The sequence below is a fragment of the Chiroxiphia lanceolata genome, chromosome 16, assembly GCF_009829145.1.
Source record: "Chiroxiphia lanceolata isolate bChiLan1 chromosome 16, bChiLan1.pri, whole genome shotgun sequence".
Lineage (NCBI taxonomy): Eukaryota > Metazoa > Chordata > Aves > Passeriformes > Pipridae > Chiroxiphia > Chiroxiphia lanceolata.
In genome coordinates, this window is record NC_045652.1 from 7,790,484 (window position 1) to 7,816,686 (window position 26,203).

Consider the following 26,203-nt stretch of genomic DNA (forward strand, 5'->3'; position numbering starts at 1 on the left):
CGTGGGAGCTCTGTAAGCACACAGGGTCTGGTTTGGAGAAGAGACGTTGTTTATTCTGCGCAGGGTGGAGGTTCCCGCAAATCAAGCACACCAAGCGGTAAAAAAAAAAATTACGTCTTTTATATGGTAAAATTTACATTACACGAACCCGCCTAATAAATATTCTCCGCCTACACAATGCATATTTATTCGTGTGACGTAATCTCGCGCAGTGCTTGAAACGCGAAGTTCTTTATTCAGCAGCTTCTGTTTCAGCAGTTATCTGACTTTAGCTGTGTTCACAAAACGTGAGAAAATTCAGCTCGAAGACACCAATTCCTTTCGCAGAAGTTACCTGACGACATCAGTTACGTTTACAAAACGTGCGAAGATTCAGCCTGGGGCACAGATAACCCATCCTGACGCCATCCCCGGCAGTGGGATGGGGCTGGGGAGTGTCCAGCGGGGCATCCCCGGGGAGCGACCCCGGGAGCGGCCGCAGCCCTCCGGGCCGGCAGGGGGCGCCCCCGCGGGAGCAGCCCTTCCGGTCGCGCGGCGGCGCTGACTCAGGGCGGCGGTGCCGGGAGGGGCCGGCGGGGCCCGTGAGGCGCCGGAGGAGCTTCGGGGCCATGCGGGGCCGGGCCGCGGCCGCGCTGCTCTGCGCGCTGTGCTGCGCCCTGGCGCGGGGCTCCGAGGACATCGTCGTGGGCTGCGGCGGCTTCGTCAAGTCCGACGTGGAGATCAACTACTCGCTGATCGAGGTGGGCGCCGCCGGCCCCGGCTGCCCCCGGGTCCCTCCTGAGCGCTCCCGCCCGGGCCGCCGGCAGGGTGCCGGTGCTGCGGGCTGGGGCCGGTGGGACTGCGGGTCTCCTTCCCTCGGGCCCGGGCTGTGCCTCACGCAGTGCAGCTGCTCGCCGTGAACCTCGTCCTGCTGCCCCCGGGCACGGCGGGTGCTGCTCTGTGAGAGCACCTGGTTAGACGGTGCCTGGTTCCAGCCTTCCTAGCGTTGTTTTAAAGCGCCCTTGTTGTGTTTGCTTCTTTTAGATTAAGTTATATACAAAACACGGTACTCTGAAATACCAGACAGACTGTGCTCCGAACAACGGGTATTTCATGATTCCCCTCTATGACAAGGTAAGACGCTGCACCACCTGCGCTGTCCCCTCTGTGCTGCCCCCGCCTCCCCATCTACCGCCAGGATAAATCTCAGAACACCCTTCCCGTGAAACCTTAGTATCAGGACGTGATTTAGTGTGGTTTGGACCAAACTTTCAGCTTTTTCTTTCTGTAAGGCATCTGCTTTATTTCTCAGTGCTAATGATGCTGAGAAAAGCCTGGTAGCTGTAGCTGTGGTGTTGCATTTGCGCTGTTTATTGGAATGACTGCAGCACTGGGAGCCGTAGTTACTGCCAACAGCTGTGTGCTGCAGCTGTACAAATACTGCACAGAAAGTACAGGTTACTACAGAGTACAGCTAAAACTTTCTGTTTTCTGCCTATAGAAATGGAAGGAGTTGTGTATGAGAAGGTGTTTTGATACGACTGAATTGAAAATAACTTGAATGACTAACTGCAGATATTGAAAATATCTTAATGAAATAATGGTACAGGAAGCTCAGAATGTATCAGAAGTCTAATGTCTATTAGACTGGAAAGATGTTTACATTCAAATTAATTGCAAGCTGCCCTCAGACAGTCAAAGTGGTTTGCTCTTTTAAAGAGCTGGTTAATGTAGGGATCAGAAGTAGAATCATAGAATGGTTTGGTTTGGAAGGGATCTTTAAGGATCATCTAGCTCAACCTCCAAATAATTCCTTCCCTTCCCAGTCTAAGAATGTAAGATGCTTTCTGATCTCAGTGGTTTCATTCTTAGGCCTTTGAACCTTTCCATTCTGAACTTCAGAATATATGTGGCAGAACACGTTTGGTGGCCACTATAAAGAGGATCCCTGTGCAGATTAATACCCTTTTGGAGCAGAGCTTTTAATAGGATTGAAGTTTTGTTGTCTCATGTTTGGGCAGAGTGGTTGAGTTGGATCTAGTGGAAATACTAAAGGCTAATTTAGAACCCATCTGTTGGGGCAGGTAGAGGTAGATTTGAACACTTTCTAGCACTGTGCTGCTTGAATGTGAGCCGTGTTTGTTCTTGAAGTGGTATAAACACAGTGATACTTAATTTTTGCTCTTAGCTGGCTGGATGTGAGCCCAGTATCCCGGCCTGTCTGGGTAGATTTTGCTGCTTCTTTGAACAGAGTATCTGAAGTAAGAGGGAAGGAGAATGGTACACTTGAGTTTTGTGTTCCTCTCTGCAGCGTGATGCTCGTGTTATGACTTTTTTTTTATAATTTAGCTAAATTGAATTTAGATCAATGAAGACAGTTATTGCTTTTTATTTTTTAGGGGGATTTCATTCTTAAAATTGAGCCTCCCCTAGGGTGGAGTTTTGGTAAGTGCTTATTTGTCTTCTTACAATAGGACAGTGTATCTGCAATGTGGGACTTTAACTTGCAGTTGGCAGTGAAAATCAAGTGCTTTTCAAGACAGATAAGCCATACTGTGTGGTTTTAATAACTGAAATGCACTTACTGTACCAGGGAAAATAGAGCTGTATGGTAGACACTGACAAAGTAACCCTTGAACTGATTTGAAGGAATGTGTGTTTTTGACAGAAGTGGCTGCAGCGGGAGGGGGGAAAGAGGATTTTCAGCCTCAGGATTTGGAGATGTTTAAACTTAGCTGGGGCAAGACTCCCAGAGCAACACTTGTATGCTTGGACTAATACATTTCTGTGACAGTTTTGTAAAGCTAAAGCAGAATTTCTTCATGATTGCTTTCTCACTAACTACCATGCTGTTTCATCGTTCTTTTGTTCCAGAACCAACCAGTGTAGACATCCATGTGGATGGCATTAATGACATTTGCACAAAGGGAGGTGATATTAACTTCGTGTTCACAGGGTTTTCTGTGAATGGAAAGGTTAGACTCCATTATCTTTATTTATTCCATCTTGCACTAATTCAGCTTCTGTAAAAAACATTCTGCTTCAGCTCTTCAAGGTATTTTTTTCCATTTATACACTGGTTTCTTTTTATTTTGACAGGTTCTCAGCAAGGGTCAGACATTAGGTCCTGCTGGAGTTCAGGTTGCACTGAGAAATGCTGGCAGTGACATAAACATACAAGCAACTATTACACAACCTGGAGGAAAGTGAGTGTGGGTGGTGCATACTTAATTAATCTGTTCATTTACACAAGATTCTTTCAATTCTGCCACAACAACTGGGATTGTAATAGTTCTGAAATACTTTTTCTAATATGTATCAAAATTGTTTTTCTGTAAACAAACATTTGTGACTGTTTCTGAAGAGACATAACTCCTTTCTTGCCTTGCAGGTTTGCTTTCTTTAAAGTGCTTCCTGGCGAATATGAAATCTTTGCATCGCATCCCACCTGGATGTTGAAAGAGGTTAGAGCCTGCAAAAGTTCTGGTTTGCCTGTTTAGGGAGGGTGGATCTGCTTGACCTGATCAATTAGTGTGAGGAAGGGTTTTTGTGAGTGGGCAAGGTCAATGGAGTTTTCAGACATTTAATTTGGGTAGTCAGGAAGCTGCCCTGTGCAGATCCAGATTGGAGGTAGTGAAGCCGGCCAGGGTAGGACTGGGAAATGAGTTCTTGCTTTCTGTCTTCTGATCCTGTCCGTTTTGCAAGAGCTTGCATATTGTAACAGGTGCTCTAATCCTTTCCTCTCAGACTGCTTACTTCCTGAGGAGCTCTGAGATCCTGACCATTTCCTGAATCAGTGAAGCGGGAAAAATACCATTTTGCAAAGTGTCTTTGCTTTAGTGTCTTTGTGTTTTGAGTAGCCTGTGGACACTCTTTGAGTACTGCTGCCCTGGGCTCTGTTTCTGTTGTTGAATACACAGGGTCTGACTGTTATTTAGGTGCTGTGAGATCTAATGCCTGTATGTTTCTGTTTTTCAGGCAAAGACAGTGGTCCGGGTGACAAGTTCCAATGCTTATGCTGCCAGCCCCCTGATTGTTGCAGGCTACAACGTGTCTGGGGCTGTGAGGAGCGATGGAGAACCCATGAAAGGGGTCATGTTTCTGCTTTTCTCTTCTTCAGTCACTAAGGAGGTAATGGTCTATCAGTACCTTTTAATATGGACACAGATAAGAAGCAGCTAAATAGCTTCTAGATTCATATTGCCCTGATGCTCATCTCTGTCCTTCACTGAGCTTGGCTTGTAGAAAACATAAACTGTACAGCCCCTCAAGCTGTATTTTTGTGTTTGAGTTTTTTTGCATTTTTTTTTTATTATTTTCCCCAACAAGGCCCTTTTAATACAATATTTGTATACATGCCAAGTTTCTTCTGACCTCCGTGGAACTACTCAGATGTGTAACACAATAATCATCTTTTAAATGTTGGCAAAATTGAGGCTTGAGGTTTACATGTTTTTTTTGGACACAAGAAATTAGAAGATTCTTTTAGTGTCGACTCTTTTGACCTTTTTATTATTGTTTTCACACAGCCGGATTCCTCAACAATCAGGCTGTTCAGGGGCATAGAACACTAAGACCTGAACTGAAGCAGGCAACAAATGCAAAATATAGTATGGCTCACAGCATGTTATCGATATGTATATTCCTTGTGGGTCAGCAAGGTTCAGGGTTACAGTTTTAAGATATTATTTTTCCAATATTACACCTTTTTTGCACCTTTTTGCACATTAAATATTGGTTAGTAAACGTGTTCCCTCATGAGAATGATACTTCTCCGTGGTAGAAGACCAGCATCCTGCACAAGGCACAAGGTGTTGCCAGACAAATCCTGAAATTCACTGTACAGTAGCTGTGAATTGTCTTCAGCATGAGGTCTTAATTGCTCTTTGTCTTCTTGATGGGAAGACAAAGTTCAATGGCTTCTATTGCCACCTTATGAGTGTGTTATGAAATGAGTGTGAAACATTTGTCATGTAGTGTGATTTGTTCTGTGGAGCTCTGTTTTGTAATGTTAACCTTGTCCACAGAACTGAAGTCAGTTAATGTTAAGTCTTGCAGTGAACTCTGGGAATGTTGAATTTCCCAGTTTTCTATTCTTGTTACCACGAAGTTCAGGATTGGCTGGTTTTGCCTCTTCTACTTGTACATGAATTTTAAGTCATGTTATCAAACTTTGCCTCTAAATTGGTTTTATACTTGCCATCATTCATAGTTTAGTATTTTGAACCCTCCTACATGCCCCCCAAATTGTCTTCTCTGTTTTGAGAAAAAGGATTGCATTGCATTTGTTACCACAGGATGTTGTGGGCTGCAATATTTCTCCCGTGGATGGATTCCAGTCAAGAGATGAGTCTTTATCCTATTTGTGCAATGTTGTATCTAAAGAAGATGGATCTTTCAGCTTTCTTTCTCTGCCAAGTGGGAAGTACACTGTGGTAAGTAACTAGAAATTAATTGGTTGTCTATTCAGTGAGTTCTTAACTTTCATTTTCTAAACTAAAACGTGCTACTGCCACCTCCTCTCCTTTAAGCTCTCTATTTTCTTATTTTCCCATTCCCTTTCTTATGTCTGGGTGGTGTGGGAGCATGGTTCTCTGTGCACTGTCTAGAGTGATGGCCCTGCATTCTCAGTCTTCAGCTCTAGAAATGGGATCCAAGATTCTCTCATTCCTTTAATCCTTGTAGCAATCATATAGTCTCCTGTCTATAAGCTCTTGCACATCCAGCCCTCTGAGTAGAGGGTTACTTTTCCGTCTCTTCTGATAATCTCATGGTTTCCATCAGTCTTGAAATATTACGGATATTTGTGTCTCCATCCCTCTGAGTTATTTTTTCTCACTAGACCCTTCATAAAGGTGTCTGATGGTAATGAGGGCATAGAAACTGATAAAGGAAAATCATTCTGTCATCACAGCTTCTTAGGGGTCAAAGCAATGTGTCTTTTTTCAGATACCATTCTACAGGGGAGAGAGAATCACCTTTGATGTTGCCCCGTCTAGATTGGACTTCCTTGTAGAACATGACAGTTTACAGATTGAGGTAAGGCCTGCAGAGGAAGTAGTCTTTTTGTGCCACTCATTCCTGTAAAAGAATCACTGAGTTTAGCAGAAAGCAGGTGTATTGTAGAAAAACTTCTTTGTAGAAGTTGAAGATGCTTGTTTATACATACCCCCCTTGCACAGCAGGTACAAGACAATACCCAGTATTATGCTGTGTTTCTATACTTGGGTTCTTTTTACTAGGAATAAAGAAAATAGGGGAAAGCTGTCTACTATGCTCCCTTTCGTGTCCATGTTGCAACCAGGCAGTAATCTTTGAGATTGCTTAAATTTTCTCATTCAGATTGTCACATCTCTGGAGAAGGGCCTGTGGGTTTTTATGGTTTGCAGAGTGCTTGGTGTAATGGCATTATGATCTGTTATTGGGCCCTTCTGAACTCTACTGAGGCACATAAATTGAGAATGTGTGTTTTGTACTTAGGGGAACGGGATGCGTGGAGATCAATATGTGCTTTCGTTCTGATTATTCTGGTACATTCTTTTCCTAGAGCTAGAAATAAATTTCCTTTATGTGTGTATGGGGAGATAACAGTTGGTGTTGATTGCTGTAAGTGTGTTTGCATTTCCTGAGTAAAGACTAATGTTAACTGTTTCCCATTTCAGCCTGTTTTCCATGTGATGGGTTTCTCTGTCACAGGCAGAGTGTTGAATGGTCCTGAAGGAGAAGGAGTTGCTGATGCCACTGTGACTCTGAACAATCAGATTAAAGGTATGCAGGGCTTTTGATCTTTGTTGCTACAGTGAAGCTTTTATTAAGCTCAAGTACAGGACTAGTGTATGATATGGAATTAAGCCTTCAGGATAATACACTACTTTTGTTGCAATGTATTTTAAATATTAAAGTGGTTTTCATGCAGTTGATTTGCATTTTCTGGTTTAGGTGAGAGTGTTAGGTGTTCATTTGTTGTGCTGTTGAAAATATCTTAATTTCTTTCAACCATATGCCAAGTTGTACTATGAAATACAGAAATGATGGTTGATCTAGTAAAAAAGCATAATGTCATTTCCTTGTTGTGCAATATAAATTTAAAATAGTCTAAAGCAGTGCATGCCCTCTGGATCTGTTGATACATAAGGATAGACAGTCAACACATGCTCTGCTTTTTAACTCTTCCTGTTACTTGTTGCAGTGAAAACAAAAGCTGATGGCTCTTTCCGCCTTGAGAACATAACAACAGGTACTTACACAATTCATGCCAAGAAAGAACACCTGTTTTTTGATACTATTACTGTGAAGATCGCCCCAAATACACCTCAGCTGGCAAACATCATTGCAACAGGGTAAGTACTGGTGGTGTGCTGAAAATGTGTGGACAAAGCCTTGAAATATGGCTGGTCCTTTCCCATGCCATGCCCAGGCTCATGTACTGTTGTCAGGAGCAAAATACTGCTCAAGAAATTCAAGGTAGATAAAACAGCATGAGTGCAGGGTAATGCTTTGTCCGCAGTATTCTGCTGAGTAATAGTTAAGGTGCTTGAAGTGATTGGGTTGGTGGCGGGGAAGAGTGAAGCAAGTTGCAAAAATGTAACATAACATCATGGTGACTTCCTAAAAGAAAAGATGTGTTAATTGTACGGGAGTGCACTTGCTCCACTGTGTTTGCTTGTAGCATCTCTGATAGGAACACTGTTTCAGGAGAAATCCGTTCCAATTCAAGTGTTATTACCTTAACATAGTGAGGTTCACTTTTTAAGGAAGTTTTAAAACAAGTATTTTTTTAGGATTTTTGTCAAATATTGGTTCTGATGACTGGTATTTATTTGACAGATTCAGTGTGTGTGGCCGAATCTCAGTAACTCGTTTCCCTGACACAGTCAAGCAGATTAGTAAATACAAGGTAACCATGATACCTGAAGACAAAGACAAAGCAGCACTAGTTACAACAGAAACTGACCCTCATGGAGCATTTTGTTTTAAGGCAAAATCGGGTACATACAACGTTCAGGTAAGAATGAGCTTTCATTTCTTCATTGTGGGACTATCGTGGTGTTTTAAAAGATTTTAAACATTTAATTTTTAAAATTTGAAAAGCTGAATTTAGATTTTTCTAGTCCTTTTCTCCTGTTTGCACTGTTTGAACAGTGACAGTTATTTGCTTTTTTGGTTTCCTTAACAAGCTGAGATTCTCATGCTCCTTGTCCTTTACACTTTTTAAAAGGAGATCAGGCCATTTGGGTTGTAAGTTCTTTTTTCTCTCTCCTCTTAGTTGTGATGTCCCTTAGATCACTTCTTATTATCTCCTGGGACAGATCTGTAATGTGTCCCTTTCTCAGGTGCCTGAATGATTCCTGGGATGACAGGTCACAGCAGAACCTATAGCAGAACTCCTATAGATTTTGCATTGTGGCAGATAGCTCAGGCTGAAAGATGAGCAAGTGGGTGGTTATAAGGCCTCTAACTGTCCTCACAGACAGAGACATAGCCTCATGTAGAAGCTGCAGGACACCCTGGAGTGGAAGTCACTCAGACTTTTGAAAAGCATGTTTGATAGGCTGGCTTTGCTTTGCCTGGGGTTTACAGTAAATTTCCATTTTCCAATTTCTGATAAATGGATTGAGGACAGCATAGTGGGTGTATTTGGATTAGTATCTGAAAGCTGGTGATGTTTTGTTGTCATATACTCTACAGGTGATTATTCCAGAGGCTGAGACCAGAGCAGGATTGGCTTTGAAACCCAAAATGTTCCCTGTTACTGTTACAGACAGACCAATAATGGATGTGACCTTCTCTCAGTTTTTGGCATCTGTCTCAGGGAAGATCTCTTGTTTAGGTAAGCCCATTTTGAAAGTGAAGTGTCAATGGGAATGGAGAACTTTAGCACGGCACATGTGAGTGGGTACAGGTTAGATCAACACACTTGCTGTGGTTAGCCCCACCAGCAGGTAAGTAATTTTAACTTCCAACTTGTAGATAAAGCAGCTCTTTTTTTTGGTCAATGTTATGGCCTAGTAAGGTGTCTTAATAAAATTTGGAGTAAAGTCATGTACCTGTTTTTAGTACTTGCTAGGGATAAGCAAATATTCCTTTCTCAGGAAGGAATTCTGACCTGTTTTCCTTCCTCAGAAGATGGGTAGATTTTGGAAGGAAATGCTCCTGACTGACAGTAGGGGTACTGTACATCAGTCAGAGAAGTACTGGAGGTGAAAAAGATCTTTTAAAAAAAAGCAGTGCATGTAAAAACTCCAGAATAGATGCTCAAGGTGCTCACAGAAGCTTTCAATCTTTGTTCTCTTTCATAAGCTTTTTGTCTTTATTTTAGTCTGAGGTTCCTCTCTCTTGCTACTTTCCTTGATTACCCACTGATTTCAACAGATGATGATTGGAGCCTGACTTTTGTCATTTTTACCTTCCTTTTTCCTCTCTAAATCCTCTCTGCACTTCATGTTCTGTCTCTCAGGTGTTTAGTGGGCCCTGTAGTCTTTGCAGAGCGAGGTGATTTAATGTTGGCCTCAGGTTTTTACTTGCCGTTAGATAAAAGAATATGATTAACAGTCTGAAAAGTTGTGCAGGATGCATAAAACCACTGGTAAACATGTGCCTAAGAAATAAGAGTAGAGTTTTGATTGGAAACATCCTCATGTTCTGCTCTTCCCTGCACAGACTTGTGTGGTGACCTGATGGTGACATTACAGTCCGTGAGCCGGCAAGGGGAGAAACGCACCCTGCAGCTCTCAGGGAACAGGGACTCGGTGTCCTTCACCTTTGAGAATGTGCTCCCAGGCAAATACAAAGGTAGGATCATGGGGAGCTGCTTAGAGTGGTACCTTAATAGCTAAATTTCTGACTTAATCTGAACATTTCTGTTATTATCAATTTTGCACTATGCCCAGCATTGAACTAGCTGTGAAACTCAAGAGAATTTGGAAAAATGCTATACAACAGTGCATCAGGTTTTCTTAGTCTTGTATGTTTAAAACCCTGTGTCAGCTTAAAGGTGACTGCTCCCCAGGGTTTTTTGGTCTGCATGGCTGGTGTGAGGAAGATGGGCTTTATCATGAGCTGGCTTGTCCCAAGCCTGAGAACAGGGGCACACCCTAGTTCTGCTGCTTCCAGAGCACTGCTGCTAGTAGCAGTATGTCTTTTGGCCAGCTTACTTTGGCCCATGAAAGCTGTTTTCCAGGGAAAGGCATAGAAATATATAAAGATTGCTCTCTATGCAGGAAACAGAATATCTTTCCACTGGGATAAATTGGGTTAGGTTGTGATGTCCTCTAGGTTGCTTTGGCTGTCACAACAGTATTGCACATTGAGGAGCCTTCCAGGGTGACCAGGCTTCATTATTCCTTTTTATAGTATAGCTTTTCTGATAGGAAATGTGCAGCATTCCTGGTGACGCTGCAGTGCTGTGAGCCAGGTCTGTTGTTGCAGTGTCATTGTATATCTGGCTTTAAAGATTATTGTCAGGGAAATTAGAGTGGTACAAGCTTTTAATACCACAAAACTTGCCCTTACTTACAGAGTTTTACATTACTAAAATGCTTTGTGTGGCATGTATTCTAGTAAGCATTGTACATGAAGACTGGTGCTGGAAGAATAAGTCTTTGGAACTGGAAGTCATGGAGGAAGATGTGTCAGGAGTAGAATTCAGGCAGACTGGATATATGCTGAGGTGTTCTCTTTCTCATGCAATCACACTGGTATGTAGGACACAAACATCCTTTTATTTTTTTAATGACCTTGTACAGGTGGTTTGGATTATGCTTGGAATCAAGGCTTTCTCGTGCCTCTAGAGGATTATACAGCACAGCAGCATTGACATTCAGAGTGCTTTAAAATTTATCTCTTAGATTTGGTAAAATGGTCTTGTGATATTAGCTGCTATAAAAAAGATGCATTAGTGTGTCTTTAGGCAAATACTGTTTTCATTTTTTTGTTTGGTACTTACTAATAATGAATTGTGCTATGGCTTCACAGGAATTTTATCAGGATGGAAATGGACCAGAGAACGTTGGTGTTTATAACCTGTCCAAAGGAGTGAATAGATTCTGTCTTTCAAAGCCAGGTAACAGCTCTAAAATGTTAGTTTAAAAAATGAAAAAGAACTAATACTGCTGGGAATTTAAAAAAAAAATTCTGTTGTGGTTTCTGAGGTTTCTGAAAGGCATTGTCTTATTTATATTTGTATATAAAAAGCCTGTTCTAAGTTTTTAGAATTCTCCATTTCTCCCGCTATTTAGTCCTTCACCTAGATCGAGATCCCAGAAGTAAAATATTACTGTTTTTTTCTTGGTGATGGACCTTAATCTATGATGAATGAAGATCATCTCAAAATTATCTCATTTGTATGGGTTCTATTTGCCAGTCACGTTAGAAAGTGTCTGTGTGAAAGGCAATAGTTGAATTTTATAGTTGAATTTTATAGTTGTCTCTGTACCTCTGGTCTCATTTGTTCTTGAGAATTCAGCCAACATAGTAAGCTTGAATTTTTTCAGCAGATCATTCTTTGGCTTAATGTTTACAGGTGTTTATGAAGTGACCCCACGGTCCTGCCACCAGTTTGAACACGAGTATTACACTTATGACACGTAAGAGTGTAATCTGTTTATGATCTTATGCCTCTCAGCATGCTTTTTCATAAAGCTGCCTTCTGCTGCAGCTGCTTGCTTTCAGCAGTTCAGGATGTGTTGCTAGGACTGTCCAGTAGGGGGAAGCTTTAGCAAGTTGTATCAAATGTGTTCTCTTGCCCATTCTATTTAAAAAAAAAACCAAAATCAACTTGCCCTTTCTATCTTAAAAAAACCCCAAGATCAACTAATGATAGGCTTTAAAGATGCTTTTCTCTCTTTAAATGAATATTTTTGTCGGCCTTCTGTCTAGTGTTGGGTTTTCTTTGTAACAAAGAAGAGTTATTTCAGTGAAAACCGTTGATCACTTCTGAGAGCTGAAATGCAGAAGATAGGACAGTAAGTTTAATAAGAGGCCTAGACCACCACTGCACATCACTAGTGCCAAATCTCTGGTGATTTGATTCTACTCACCCCATTTTTTGCAAGCTGAGGAAATATTCACTCTAATCACAAGTAAAGAGTGCTGATCTTCCTAACTCAGCCAAGTTTTATTAGTTATTTATAGAATGTGGTCTGGTGATGTGCTTAATGGCGCTTTGCTTACAAGGAACAAAGAGGATTTCTACTCTCAGGCCACTTCTCATTCATGAATGTGGCAGAAAACAAATTCAGCATTAAAATCTGATTATCTTCTGTTATGTTAGTGAATTAAAAGTACTTAAAAGAGAGATTACTAAACATGAGAGCTGGCACAAGGTGATTGAATGGATAGAAGCAGAAACCCTCTCTTGGCAGCAAAGCACCATTAGACTTGGGGCATTTTGGTGATCTGTGTCTAATATGACAAACTTCTGAGTGTCCTTCTGTGTAAAGGGGTTGCACATATGAAATCAATCAAAGCAGCTTTGGCTTGAGAGGAGGCAGGAGGCACAAAGGAAGGAATTGGTTTGACCAGTGTCATGCAGGGTTTGAGGTTTAGAGCTGGAAAACACTCCCTTTCCCATATGTGATCATCTCAGCACTGCACTTTGCTGTGTGATTTCTGTATTGTCTTTTATGAAGCATTTCAGTCCTGGGGGTGGGAGTACAAGCTCTGCTAAGTAAGATTTGGTTATTTAGGAGGGGGACCTTGAATTCATCTCTTTGTTCCTTTGATTTACAGGTCCTCTCCCAGCATACTGACACTCACTGCGGTTCGACACCATGTCCTTGGCACGATTGTAACTGATAAACTGATGGATGTGACTATTACCATTAAGTAAGAGCAAAGAAATCTTGGACCTATAAAAAGTGGAAGAAAAAGACATGGCTCTCATAAAGCTTTACTCCAGTTTTAATACTGCAGTGTCTGCTTCCTAAGGGGATGTTGTCCAAGTCTAGACTGCAAGTGGTTTTTATGCTAAGATGTGCTTTGAGTTCTTTTGAGATAGTTAAATAATTTCCAGCCCTCAATTTGAACATTGTCTCTTCATTCCAATATAGCCCCCCTCTCTACTTGTATGTCATGGTAAAAAGGAATGATTTTCTGAGTTTTTATACACTTTAATGAAGTGACATTTCAGAATTCAGAGGGTATTGTTTTAGCTTAGGTCTGAGCTTTTTAGCTCTGGTATCTATTTTTTTCCTTTTTTGTTTCCTCGGAATGAAAATCTGCTGCTTTAGAGCATTGTTGCTGGTGTGAAGAGGGTTATAAAAGGAAAACCATGCAGAGTGATTGCACACTAATGCACCAATTTGTGCTTAGCTGAACAGACAGCTCACTAGGGAGCACTGATTTGCTAACAGCTTTAATTGTATGAGGTGCCAAATCTGCCTGGAAGTGTCTGATAATGATGAGTGTTTTATTAATGCTCTGCTGATGGCTACTTGTTCTAGACTATGGGTTCTCAAACTTTTTTGAGTGTAGAAAACCTCTTTTCAGAGAACATTACCTGCAGAGTATTGCCTTGAGTCCTCTGTGTTTAATGAACCTATCACTGCAACTGCTGGGCAACCTCAGCAGCTGGAAAGGAAACACTGAGACAGCAGAATGGTTATAGTGTGCTGGTGCAGGATTTGTGAGGGCTGTAAGTAGGCCAGGTAGGTTACCTGTAGCCCCTCTGAATGACTGTTTCTTGTAGTAAGATTGATATAAAGGTTAAAGGTTTTACTTATGCTTGGAATAAACAGCACAATAAAAAAAGAATGGGTTTAAAAAATATCCTGGGACTCTTCTGCTGTGGTATAAAGGCAGTAATTGACAGATACAACAAGCTGTTATCCCTCCATATGGAAGGAGATGATTTTGTTTTCTCCTCCATGTTTTCAGGTCATCCATTGACAGTGAACCTGCCTTAGTTTTAGGGCCCCTGAAATCCATACAGGAATTACGGCGGGAGCAGCAGCTGGCAGAGATTGAGAGCCGCCGACAGGAGAGAGAAAAGAAGGGGCAAGAGGAGGAAGGAACAAAGCCCCCAGTGCAAGAAATGGTGGAGGAGCTCCAAGGACCCTTCTTATATGAATTTTCATACTGGGCAAGGTAATACCAAGCCCCAATGGACAAGCTGTATTTTTTGTGCTATTGTCTGGTGTTTTTACTACACAGAATAGTGATATAATTCCATATAGGAAAGAGCTACTCTATAGGTACCTGTGCTTCTTGCTGACTGTCAGCTAAATGGAAATTAGTACTGCATAGCAAGAAGTTTGCTTAGCCTGCTGTTGATACTTTTTTCTGGGAGTATTTAGATGGATTCTTGGGTCAGTGTGCCATACTCTGTTACACATGAGAGCTACTAATTCGGTTTTCTTCTAATTATATCTTATTTGTGTTTTACAGGTCTGGAGAGAAAATTACTGTGACACCATCATCAAAAGAGCTGCTTTTTTACCCACCTTATGTGGAAGCATTTGTTAGTGGAGGTAAATATAAGTAATTTGTAGTTTGAAAGGAGTAGATTTTTAAGGCAGAAATGTATCCTTATAGATAAACATATGAATAATTCTTCAAAGGTAATGTTAGAATAGTTTCAATTACAGCTATTTCTTTGGGCCAGTTTCATTCTGGAATTTGATATTTGATAGAGGATGCAAGTATGGTTTTTATCAGCAGGATATGCTTCCAAGTGCTGAAAAACCACCTGGCACAAGAGGAAGGTTTAGGTTTTTGGATATTACACCAGATTTGGAGAATTGTTCATATTACTGTAATCTAGAAAAATAGTTGTGCAAAACAGTGTTTGTATTTTGAGTTTGTTACCGAATTCAGGTTTCTGTTGCATTTTTTTAACCAGTAAAAGTATTTACCAAAAAAAGTAAACTTCAGAATTGTCAGGGTTATCATCAGTTGATTGATGCTACTTGTTAAGTCAGTGTCCACCTTGCCCTCAGATTCCTAAGTGGACACACTTTGCTTGAGATCACTAGGAAATGTTCGGTACCTCTTTCTACGTGACTCTTTGTTTGCACATTCTAAATACATTGGGGGGGGGAATGAAATTTTAATTAATGTCATTAAACATGACACATGCTGACCTAAATTTTAAGTCAAAGAATGTGGTCAAAGTTCAGTGTAACCTTGGCTAGAAGGAAATATTGCCATCATCTCCGTGTGGCTGCAGTATGTGTAACTTAATGAATCCTCCAACCACTTAGGAAATCCAGAAGGTTTATTTTGGAGATGTGCTTATAGCTTTGAAACTATTTTGTTACTGATTTTGGCAATGTTTAGATGTTTTAAGATATGTTGAGAGGCCGTAAAATTGTGCGGGTTGCTCTCTTATCCTAAGGTAAAAGGACATCAGCTGATCACTTTGGAAGTAGTTAAACTCCTGCTGTAAGCCAGTGTGTGTTTTTGACTTTCTTGTTTGTCTTAAATCCCCTTTGCAATGACCCAGAGAGTTGTCCTGGAAAGCTGATAGAGATTCATGGAAAAGCAGGCTTATTTCTGGAAGGGCGAATTCATCCTGAGTTGGAAGGTGTTGAGATTGTCATTAGTGAAAAGGGGGCAACTTCCCCACTCATCACAGTATTCACCAATGAAAAAGGTGCCTACAGGTAAATAACAGAATTCTTTTGATCTTTTGGATTCTTTAGTTAAAACACAGTGATAACTTGACAACATGTATGTGATATGCAAGTGTTTTTTTAAAACAAGTTCTGCTTTCCCTTTATATGAAGTGTTGGGCCACTCCACAGTGACTTGGAATATACAGTTACTGCTCAGAAGGAAGGTTTTGTTTTGACTGCAGTTGAAGGAACAGTTGGAGACTTCAAAGCTTTTGCTCTTGCTGGGGTGACCTTTGAGGTAATGTGCTAAACACTTTGGGTTCTGAATGAATAGTGTGTGCAGTTAGGGCTGGACAGGCAAGGAAGTTAACCCATGTCTTCCAGATGAAGACAAAGGGGTGTGGGATTTGGGGATAACTTATTTTTATTTGGATAATAATTTTTGTCATGGGGAAACAAGTCTCAGTGGGTGAGCTCAGTTGTAGACTGTGACTTGCCATGTGGAAGATAATTTTCAAGGCTTACAGAATGAAAGTTAGAGCCTGCAGTCCAAAAGACTGGCTTTATTTGCTTTTGTAGAGTTGGACCACCTTCTTTTAATGACTTTTATCCCTCAGGGTGATATTTTCATGTACAGTCTGGTCCAACTACAGCCTGGTTCCAGTCTTTGGGATACTTTGTTCTGGCCCCCTGGCATGTTCTCTGAAGTGACAGAGAATGACTGCTGTGGTGGCACACAGTGTGTGCCGTGGCTGTGAGTGCCCAGGTGTTGAGAGCAGAAGGTTCTGCAGTCCTGTGATCTGGCCAGAGGGGATGCACTGCAGATGTTAGTTCTACCTACAGCTGAGTGCTCAGAGCCAGCCCATCTCTGCACGCTGCAAGGAGCTTCTGAATTGAACCCTTCCTCATAAAGCAACCCTCACTTACACTTACCATTACTGATTTTGCAAAACCAGATCAAATCAGAGGATGACCAGGCTCTCGCTGGAGTTCTCTTGTCTCTCAGTGGAGGGGTATTTCGGTCCAACCTCCTTACCCAGGATAATGGCATGCTGACTTTTTCCAATCTGGTAAGTTAGAATTGATTCTTCTGGCTGTGGCTGCACATGTGATGCTGTGCTACTTTGCCCTCCCAAATACAGATGCTATCAACTCTCCTGAGTGGCAGGTCTCCTTTGAGCCCACGATGGAGATGTAGATCCCTGAGAGTGGACAGCGCTTGAAATCTTAGCAAGTGAAAGATGTGAAATCTAACATGGCAAGAGATTTCTCCCCGACAGGTAGCAGATGATGTTGATTGATCTCAGTTACTAATTTGCAGTCTGTAAACATGAAGCAAGCCAATTTGTTGATGATCATTTGAGAGTCTTTAGAGCAAGGAAATCTAATTAGGTTATTGATCTGTATATGCGTGTAGACATGCCTGAACAGTTTCCTTGCAGACATCCTTCTTTAGTGGTCACTTTCCTGTCCTTGAGGCCTTGTGATAAGGTTTTAGGGCTGTAGTTTCCTTTCTCTCTTCAGACTTTGTCACCTGGTGGAGTTCCATTGGTTTGTTGTCCAATGTGGTCCCTGCTTTTCAGTGCTCACATTTTCCGACCAGTTTAACCTGTGATTGGAACAGAGAACTTCAGCTCCTCAGGGAGCTCTTGCAAAGCCTATTTGTTTGCAGTTGGTGAAATTTTGCATCACTGTGAGTAAACAGCTTGTTTTGTGCCTCTTTGCAGAGCCCAGGGCAGTATTATTTTAAACCCATGATGAAAGAATTTCGCTTTGAACCGTCATCACAAATGATTGAAGTGCAGGAAGGACAAAATCTTAAAATTCGGATAACTGGGTACAGAACAGCTTACAGGTCAGTAGAGCTGGAATGCCATGCAAAATGCTAGGGGATTATGCCAAATGTGTGGGTTTTTTGTAGCACACCTCTGTTCTGCAGGTTTGGAGGAGACTTTCAAAGGCACAATTTTACTTTATTATGCTGTGGATAAGTACTTTTATTAGCCTTTTTTCGTGGATGTGGCTATATAGCTAAGCCCAACTGGCAGGGCTACAGAGAGAAATATTGCTATGAAAGCACTGTGTCAGTGGCTTGTGCTGCATCCAGTGGGAGGGGAGAGGACTATTCTAGGTATGGCAGACCAATTCGAATGTCTGACTTCCAGATCCTCCCTTTCCTTGCCCTCAGGGGTAAGAAAGAGTTGCTGTTCATAGAGGTTAGGGAACTTGGATTCCTAAAGTTGTGCTCTGAACTGCAGTGAATTCTAATGATTTAAACTGTTTTACATACACATTATGAATTCCCCTTTCTTTCTCTGTGCTATGCTAAATACATTAAGCACTTTTCCCATCAGTTATAACATAAAATGTCTTTAAAATGTGCATTAAAACATCATCTGCACATCTGTAGCAACTGGTTCTGTTTATACCTGTAGCTGTTATGGCACAGTTTCTTCTTTAAATGGAGAGCCTGAGCAGGGAGTCTCAGTGGAAGCTGTGGGACAGAAGGATTGTAGCATCTATGGAGAAGACACGATAACAGATGAAGAGGGCAAATTCAGGCTACGTGGCCTTCGGGTAAGGATTAGAACACTCTCTGTCCTTTACTTGATAAAATGTGTTCTATAAATTAGTTGCTGATTTCTGTTTTCCCATCACATTTGCTAGCTCAGATTCCCTTGAGTCTTTGTGTGTGAGGAAACAGTGTCATGTAGAGAACATTCAGTCTAGTAAAAGGGGGAAAAACTTGTGTAAGTCTGTGGAACATAATGGCAGCAAACTGTGGTGGCCTCCCACAAACACTGAGCAGCTCATGGGACATGACCTGAGCCCCTGGTCAGTACTCAGTGTGTCTGACAGGTGTTCAGGTGATAGAGCAGGGAATTTTATTAGGCAGAAGAATTTGGGGAAGCATTTAGTTTCCCTTGTGAAAATGCTGCCAGCCTATTTTTAGCAGGGTGTTGGGTGTGTGTATGATGTTGATTGCACAGCATGTATGTGAAGGAAGCTGTTCTGCAGGAAATATGGAAGCTGAATTTACAGGACCATTATGTATGGAATAACCAATTTGCTGAAGCAGGAAGCAAATGTTTAATCCTGTTTATGTGTTTTCTTTCTAACTAGAACACTTCACAGAAGCTGATTTCTTTTAATACTGCGATGTAACAAACCGGTGCAAGTCCCGTGATAGCCCTTTCTTATTTGCTGACAGTAAACACCCCTAATAGTGCTATTGAGTTAAATTTTCTATTTGGGATTAAGAAAACTTTTAACTGCATAGAGTTAAATCTTTTGGGGTTGTGTATCTTAAATGGAATGTTAGAAAATTCTGTTACTGCTGTCTAAAATTAAAGTATGTATTATTCAGTGTTGGGATTTATCATCTGAATGTTGCTTTTAGCCTGGTTGTGTGTATCATGTCCAACTCAAAGCTGAAGGCAACGATCACATTGAAAGAGCTTTACCACAGCATCGGGCCATTGAGGTAATTTTTTTTTTTTGGTAGTATCACTTAAATATGAAATGCATCTGTCTAGGCATTATGCCTGTTCTGTCAGCAGCAATGTAGTGAACGCATTCTGTTTAGACAAGTGCCTTTCAGCAAGTTAGCTCCCTAAATATGGGCCCCATATTGTGTTTCAGCACCACAGCTCAAAATAAAAAGTGAGATAAAGCCCAAACAGTAAACAAGTGAAAAGGATTCTTTCACAATCATAAAAACTATACATCCAGAAACAAGAGAATAAATATATAGAATACCTTTCAACATTTCTTTATGATGTGGAACAAAGCAGTAGTTGACTTGAGGATGTCATAAATTGCCATATTATCCTATCTTTGTATTTAGTTACAGATTGATACATTTTTACATTTTATTTGGTCCAAATCCTGCAGTCTTGATGTGGGTGAAATTGTCATTCAGACTAGCAAGTCTTTATAAAATTAATAATACCTTTGAATTGAAAACTGATGGATGCTTGTTAAATATTCCTCCATCCTTACAGATCCAGATTAGCTGCCTTACATTTCTCTCTTGACATCCAACAAAGGTTAATTAGCCTTGTTAGTTGTCCAGAGCTTTTCAGTGGGAGATGGTCATTATTTGAGCTCAGACACCTGCCTGATCAGAGTGCCCTCCTTTGCAGCAAAACAGAAGGGCAAAAGTCTTTCAAGTCCTTAGTGTCTTCTTGCTAAGAGTCCTTGCTGGTTGGGAAGGGGAAGAGAATGGATACCCACATTCCAGAAGATGAAGGTTCAAGTGGCAGCTATTCGCAGTAGCCTTTGCTAATCCTACCCTGGCGAGCCTGCCATTGTCTCCTGGAGAGGGAAGTTTTTGAAACACCTGCAGGAAAAATGTACAGCCTCAGTGGCACCAGACTGTGACCCCTGACCTAACCATAACCTGTCTGTTACTATAGTTATTGTTTGAGTAAATGTCTTTCCTTACTCTGATCTGATCAGAGTTAAGGTTTAGAAACACAAACGTTTTGTGTTTTAAACACTTGAAGAATATAAAGTTATGTATTTTTGAAGTAGGTTATATTATGATATGAGCATATTCCTCATTAATCAAGTGAGTAAACATCCTAGCACAGTAATATGCATCTCTCAGCACAGATGCAAAATACTGAGACCAGGCAGCTCTGTGTGTACCTCAGCCTCTTCCAGAATAGTGTGTGCCTTTGATACTTCCATTTTTAGTTTAGCTTGATGTCATGAGCCTTGTGCTGATAATGTCTGCAATTGGAAGCTGTGCACTCTGGAGGACAAATACTTGAAATTGGAAAGCCTTCAAATTTCCATGTGGTTCCTATAGAACAAAATTCACTTTTTATTTAAAATGATAAGCAATATTTGTGTTGTGTTGACAGGTGTGTTACTGTCCTCTGTTAACTGTGAAAACATGACTGTTTTTTACATTGCAGGTTGGGAACAGTGACATTGATGATGTAAATATTATAGCATTCCGGCAAATTAATCAATTTGATTTAAGTGGAAATGTAATTACATCTTCTGAATATCTCTCCACATTATGTGTAAGTTCAAGCCTTTCATCTTTGCCAAGTGTATTTGTTACTGCTTTCACTTTGGGTGTTTTTACAGGATCACTGGAAATTGTTCAGCGGCCAGAGAACACATTTAATTCAAATTAGAACTAATACTTTCATGATGGTGAATTTGAATTCCAGATAGAATTAAGATTGCAGTGTTCCTGACAGCTTTGCTTTAATATTTCCATTTTTCATGGAAAATACTTGGTTGGCCGTAAATTTTGGGATCTACTTCCCTGATGAGGGATGGTCTGTCTGTAGAGGTATCAAAACACCAAGGGTGAAATGAGTCCTTTGTATCAGAGAACTGTACTAATTCCTGAAACACCTGGAATTTTTGACCTGCATGTCTGATAGCAAGAAGGTGCCATGTGAATGCAGTAATACCATAGGACATGTGAATTTAAAAGTACAGTTATAAAAGACAATATGAGGCCAGTAGTAAAGGTGAAATTTCCAAAATTCAGAAGACTGTACTGGGATCCAAAAAAATTGCTAAACACCTGTAATCCTTTTGGTTTAGGGTGTAAATGCTGGAAGTGTCTGCAAGAGGTGTTAGTGGGGTAGGAGTTATAGTATCATTTCTCATATTTAAAAGCTCCTTGAAATGTTATCTACAAATATAAATGCAGTGCCTGGATTTCTTTCAGACTAGTCTGTTATGCATCTCACCTGCCAAGATCTCATTGCTAAGCTGTTGGGTTTTTTGGGAGACATCCAAAGGATCCAACGCTTAGAGCAGGTGTGAAGGGAAAATGTGTCACCTTACTGAAGAGCCCCTGAGCACGTTTCCCATATTTTTGGGGAAATTTAGACCCTTGCAGTTCAGTCTTAAGGCAGTAGGAACTGATGTCAGAATTTGATTATATGTAAGTTATCCAAGCCTGTGCCTGTTCAATGTTAGGTGGGATCTTGTGTTGCACATAAATGCACATGTGCTGTTGGTGGGTCCATATCAACACCCTGCCTTTCAAAGCAGAAATTTTTATGTGCTGAGATCTGAGACAGACACAAGTGAGCGGTTTTGTGATCCACAGCACAGACTACTTTACATATCACACTAGATACGTGAAAATGTCAGGCATCAGTTGTTCCTAAATATTTCAAGTTCTATAAACAGACTGTTTCTGTGACTTTTTACATCCCAGATTAGAACATTTCCAGGTGTCCTACTTGACAACTTTCTGTTTATATAAACACGTGATGAATTTTGAAGTGCTTTTATCCTGAAGATGTGGGATGTCTGAATTATCTATTGTGGTGCAGGCTCAGAAGTACCTGGTTTGTGCTTTCTTCTTTCACTTACAGGTGAAGCTCTACAAAAGTGAAAACCTTGACAACCCAATTCATACAGTCAACTTAGGCCTATCCTTGTTTTTCCATTTCCCACCACTGCTCCGAGATGGAGAGGTAAGAACACTGCTGGAAAATTAGCTTAGCTCATTTCAGGTTTTTTCCCTAAGGACCATGAAGTGTTATTTCTGGTGTGCCTGCAGGGCTGTATTCTTGCTGGGCTAACCCATGTCTTGGAAGATTTGAATCCTGTTTAACTGACTTTTGCCTTTAAATGTGGTTTTTGTCTCAGACTGCTCCCGATGCTGCAACCTGAGTGTATTTTTTTTTTTATCCACAGAATTACGTGGTGCTCCTGGATTCTACATTGTCTAAATCACAGTATGACTACACCCTGCCTCAAGTTTCTTTCACTGCCATTGGATATCACAAACACATTACACTGGTTTTCAGTCCCACTGTAAGTACAAAATGCTTCAGTGTTCACCTTGGGAGCAATGTCTGGTGGCACAGCCTGCATATATTTTGTGCTCTTGGCCAAACTTTCTATAAGTGTAAATATAAAGGGGTTTATGGGGGGCATTAAAAAGTGACAAGGAATTTGGATTTGGCCACATTTAAGGCCTCAGGCAGGGATGTTACCTGGTAACCTGACATGTTGTAGGGGGCAGGTAAGGAGGTCAGGAAGGATTGTAGCTGTGACACTCACTGAAAGGTGGCAGTAACTGGAGAGTGAAGGAGAAAGATAAGGATTGTTGTCTGAATCCCTTTAAAAGTGAAATCCCTTGAAAGAAGTGTCACAAGGCCAAAAAGAGAGCTTTAGTTATTGGAGCTGAGGTAGAGAGTAAAACAGAGGGATTTCAAACTAGCATCAGAGGAAATTTGTCCCTTGAGAGAGAGAAGGTGTGTTCTGAACAGGACAGTCAATTTAGTGAGGTGTTCATTCTGTAACACTTGGATGATCTGTTTCTCTTCTTCTTCGCTGCATGTTCAGATGCCAGTGGAACATGAGGGAAACATGAAACAGGAGTTAGAAATGAAGGATGCAGATGTGCCTGAAAGGTTTTGTGCTAGTATGGTTGCTGTAGTGGTATCCTTGGGATCATAGAGGTTTGGGCAGCATGTGACAGGTAAATCGAAGCACACCAGGCTGACTGTGAAGACTGACCATCAGTGAATTAGCTTTACAAAACAGCAAACCCCAGGAAGAAGGTAATACATGAGTGAATCTCATCCAGAGGACTTGCTTTGAAGGGGAAGGTAAAGTAAATCTTAGAGCAGCACTTGGAAGCAAGTCAGATGGGATGGGCTGGACATGCCACATGATCCTGTTGCTGATGTTGCTTAGAGCTGAGGGATTTCACAGTTGACTGTTTAAAAACAAAATAAAATCAGTGGTCTGCTCTGTTTTCAGAGAAAGCTGCCTGAACAAGACATTGCCCAAGGATCTTATATTGCATTACCACTGACACTGCTCCTGTTGTTGGCTGGTTACAACCATGATAAGGTAGGGCATGGGTTTTTTTGCTCTTATCCAAATACTGTTGTCCTATGAGTGAATATGTTGTACTCTGTTAAGTGGGGGTTTGTTGGGTTTTTATCCAAAAAGAGAAGCAGTGACAGTCACCTTTTGTGACTTATTTTAAGAAAAGTCACAACATAGCTACGTTTTGGACAGTTACTTTCCTTTAAAAAAAACTTAGTGTGAAGCTGAGTTCTGGTTCTGTGGCTGAATTTTGGCTTCTCATTTGGTAGATCTGAGAAAAAATACAGCATTATTCAAATTCAGATAACCAGACTCTGTGGTAATAGGAATAAAAATAATAATTATTTTATTGGCTTCAGGAATGATCAGACTGGAAAAAATCTTGCAAGTCCTCGAGTCTGGTCTCTTTAGCTTTACACCCTCCCTAGTCCAAAGCTCTGAAGAGGAATACAGATACCTGCACCCCTCTTCGTTAACAAGCTGTGCTCTTCTAGTCTTTTCTGATGTGTCTGTGCAGTTTGATTTCCTCTCAAACACGGGTAAGACAGCACTCAACATTAGATTTGCCAGGTTTTTCTACAGTGCCACTGGAACTGTCTCCTCTGAAAATAGCAGTAATTTCTAGACTCAGGACTCAACTACTGTTCTTGGCTAGATGACTACAGGAAAAAAGGTGACTGACAATCACTTCAGGTTTGAATTATCAGGAATTCCCAGAAGTTTGGTTTTAATTCCTCCCCAAGATTTGCTGCCTTATTCTGATATCTTAGTAGATGTGCCATTTATGCAATAGATTCTGTTTGTGAGGGGCTGCACAAATGTTCTAGAGAACATTATTGTTCAGACCTTACCTAGCACTGTAACCACAACTCGCTGCCCTTTTTTTTCCCCCCAGCTTATTCCCTTATTGCTCCAGCTGACAACTCGACTGCAGGGTGTCCGTGCTCTTGGCCAGGCAGGTTCTGACACTGGTGGCTCAGAGGATGCCAAGAGACAGACGAAAAAACAGAAGACAAGACGGACGTGAGGTGAAAGGAATGGTTGTATGAGGTGGTGCTCTGTCAAACTGGAGCCTGAGGGAGCAAAGCCACTAAAATACATTTTTTTTGTTGAATTTGCAGACTTGACATTTTCGTTTTTGCTACACGAGCGCCGTTTGTCACACTAGCTCCATTTTGGTTGTAAATTTTCTATGGAGTCTATAGATTTCCTTGTTGTAAAGTGATGAAATGAATGCCTCTGCTGTAACTGTGAGTGCATCTCCCATACTTGAAGACAATTAATGCTTTATTTTTTCAGTGGAACAGGTCATGCTGTCCTCATTAATGATTTATAAAAGCAATGGTAATAGACTACTTGATTTCACTCTCAGTGTCTAGATTTTGGGATTATTTTTCCTTACCTTTTGAAATACCCACTTTACAGAAGCAGCACGTAGGGATTCTACTAAATCAGTGGTGCTTGAAACAAAGTTTCAGGGGACATAGCTGGGCTGGTGAATTATGTCATTGTCACTTCCAGTTCAGCAGCCTGACTGAAGAGTGTCATCTGCACAGCTGTGATTTCAGTTCTTGTCCAGTGATTGTTATCTTTGATTAAGTTTTTGCCCAATGAAGACAAATTCTCAATGTCAGGTAAGGTTAGTTGTTAATGATCAGGTAAGTTCTGATGATCCTGTTGCAAAAGCAGTGTTTAAATTTCAGTTTCAGTGTGATCTCTTTTTAGACCTCTGGTATTCCTGAGGTGGCTCCAGCTGGCTGCACTGTTCCTTCCAAAGCTGTACTGTGGTGTTGGTGATACCCATTTGCCCATGATGGTCACATCTCCTGCCCAGGCCATGCACAGCCTTTTTGCCAATTCATGACTGATTTATTTCTATCTTTTTTTACCTTTTTTTGCCTTTTGGTTTTTTTTTTTTTACTGTAAGAAATGTGTACAGTCCCAACAATGTAGTCTGTAATAAATAACTGTTTCTTACAGGCTATTTTTTGATTCTTGCTTGAAGTAGGTAGTTGGACGTACACAGTTTAAATATTAATGGGGCTTTTTATTGACAAATACTATAAAGGTTAACAGAGCATTTGAAAGATGTACATAAATGCCTACAAATATTGCAAAGACATTGGTACTGCCAGTAAGTGGCAATGTTTCTCTTTTACAGTACTTGAAATAAAGTCCCTTTACATTTAAATATTTAAGCTTACAAACCCTACCATTCTTAGAAATTTGGATGCTAAAGGTTTTATGCTCATTTTGTTGGCACTTTGCAATAGTTTGGGCCTAAATAATTAAAATTTCATTTGGTGATTCTTCCAATCTCTCAGAGGGAAATTTTGTCAAGATCATAATAAGAATGAAGAGTGTTGAAAAATGTGTATGTATAGAGTTTGAGATGCAGCTCTAATAAATTATGCTCTCTATTTAAAGACCTGGAATTTTATATTGCTGTGATGAAATATATGGGGGAAAAAACCAAGGTGTTATAAGACTTATAATAAATTGTACATTTTCAATACGTCTTTAGCTGGTGAATGTTAAAAAAGCTACTGCTGCTCTGCAGGCAATGTATGAGGAAGAAATGCACATGTCCATGTGCCTTGAAAGAGTACCAGATATTCTGATCTCTGAACTGTGAGACTTTCTGATGATTGACCTTAAGCATTGAAAATGCTGTTAATAAAAAGAAAACAAAAAAAAAAGAAAAGAGAAAAGTGCTAATTCTTGCTAATTTAATGCTTGCTTCTAAAGCTGGGATTTGCCCAGCGTCTCTTCTCAAAATTGTCATTTTTTTTGCCTTCTGCAGCACACCCATGGCCTACTTGCTTCCAGTCCCATATTTT

The 26,203-nt window shown here is 40.8% G+C and overlaps 1 protein-coding gene across 1 annotated transcript; it reads left to right on the forward strand.

Moving 5' to 3' along the window:
- The first annotated feature begins 555 nt into the window (after positions 1-555).
- Positions 556-26,059, forward strand: LOC116794877 (nodal modulator 1). The gene is made up of 31 exons (XM_032704049.1): positions 556-740; positions 1,024-1,113; positions 2,379-2,424; positions 2,854-2,954; positions 3,079-3,185; positions 3,371-3,443; positions 3,958-4,110; positions 5,277-5,414; positions 5,929-6,018; positions 6,642-6,747; positions 7,169-7,319; positions 7,807-7,984; positions 8,668-8,809; positions 9,640-9,771; positions 10,540-10,676; positions 10,954-11,041; positions 11,501-11,564; positions 12,709-12,804; positions 13,855-14,064; positions 14,365-14,447; positions 15,422-15,581; positions 15,705-15,831; positions 16,490-16,603; positions 17,261-17,388; positions 17,969-18,110; positions 18,934-19,017; positions 20,459-20,569; positions 21,893-21,994; positions 22,218-22,337; positions 23,292-23,384; positions 24,259-26,059. Exons 1-31 carry the CDS (start codon positions 609-611, stop codon positions 24,388-24,390), a joined length of 3,630 nt encoding a protein of 1,209 aa, XP_032559940.1. The 5' UTR covers positions 556-608; the 3' UTR covers positions 24,391-26,059.
- Positions 26,060-26,203: the final 144 nt, after the last annotated feature.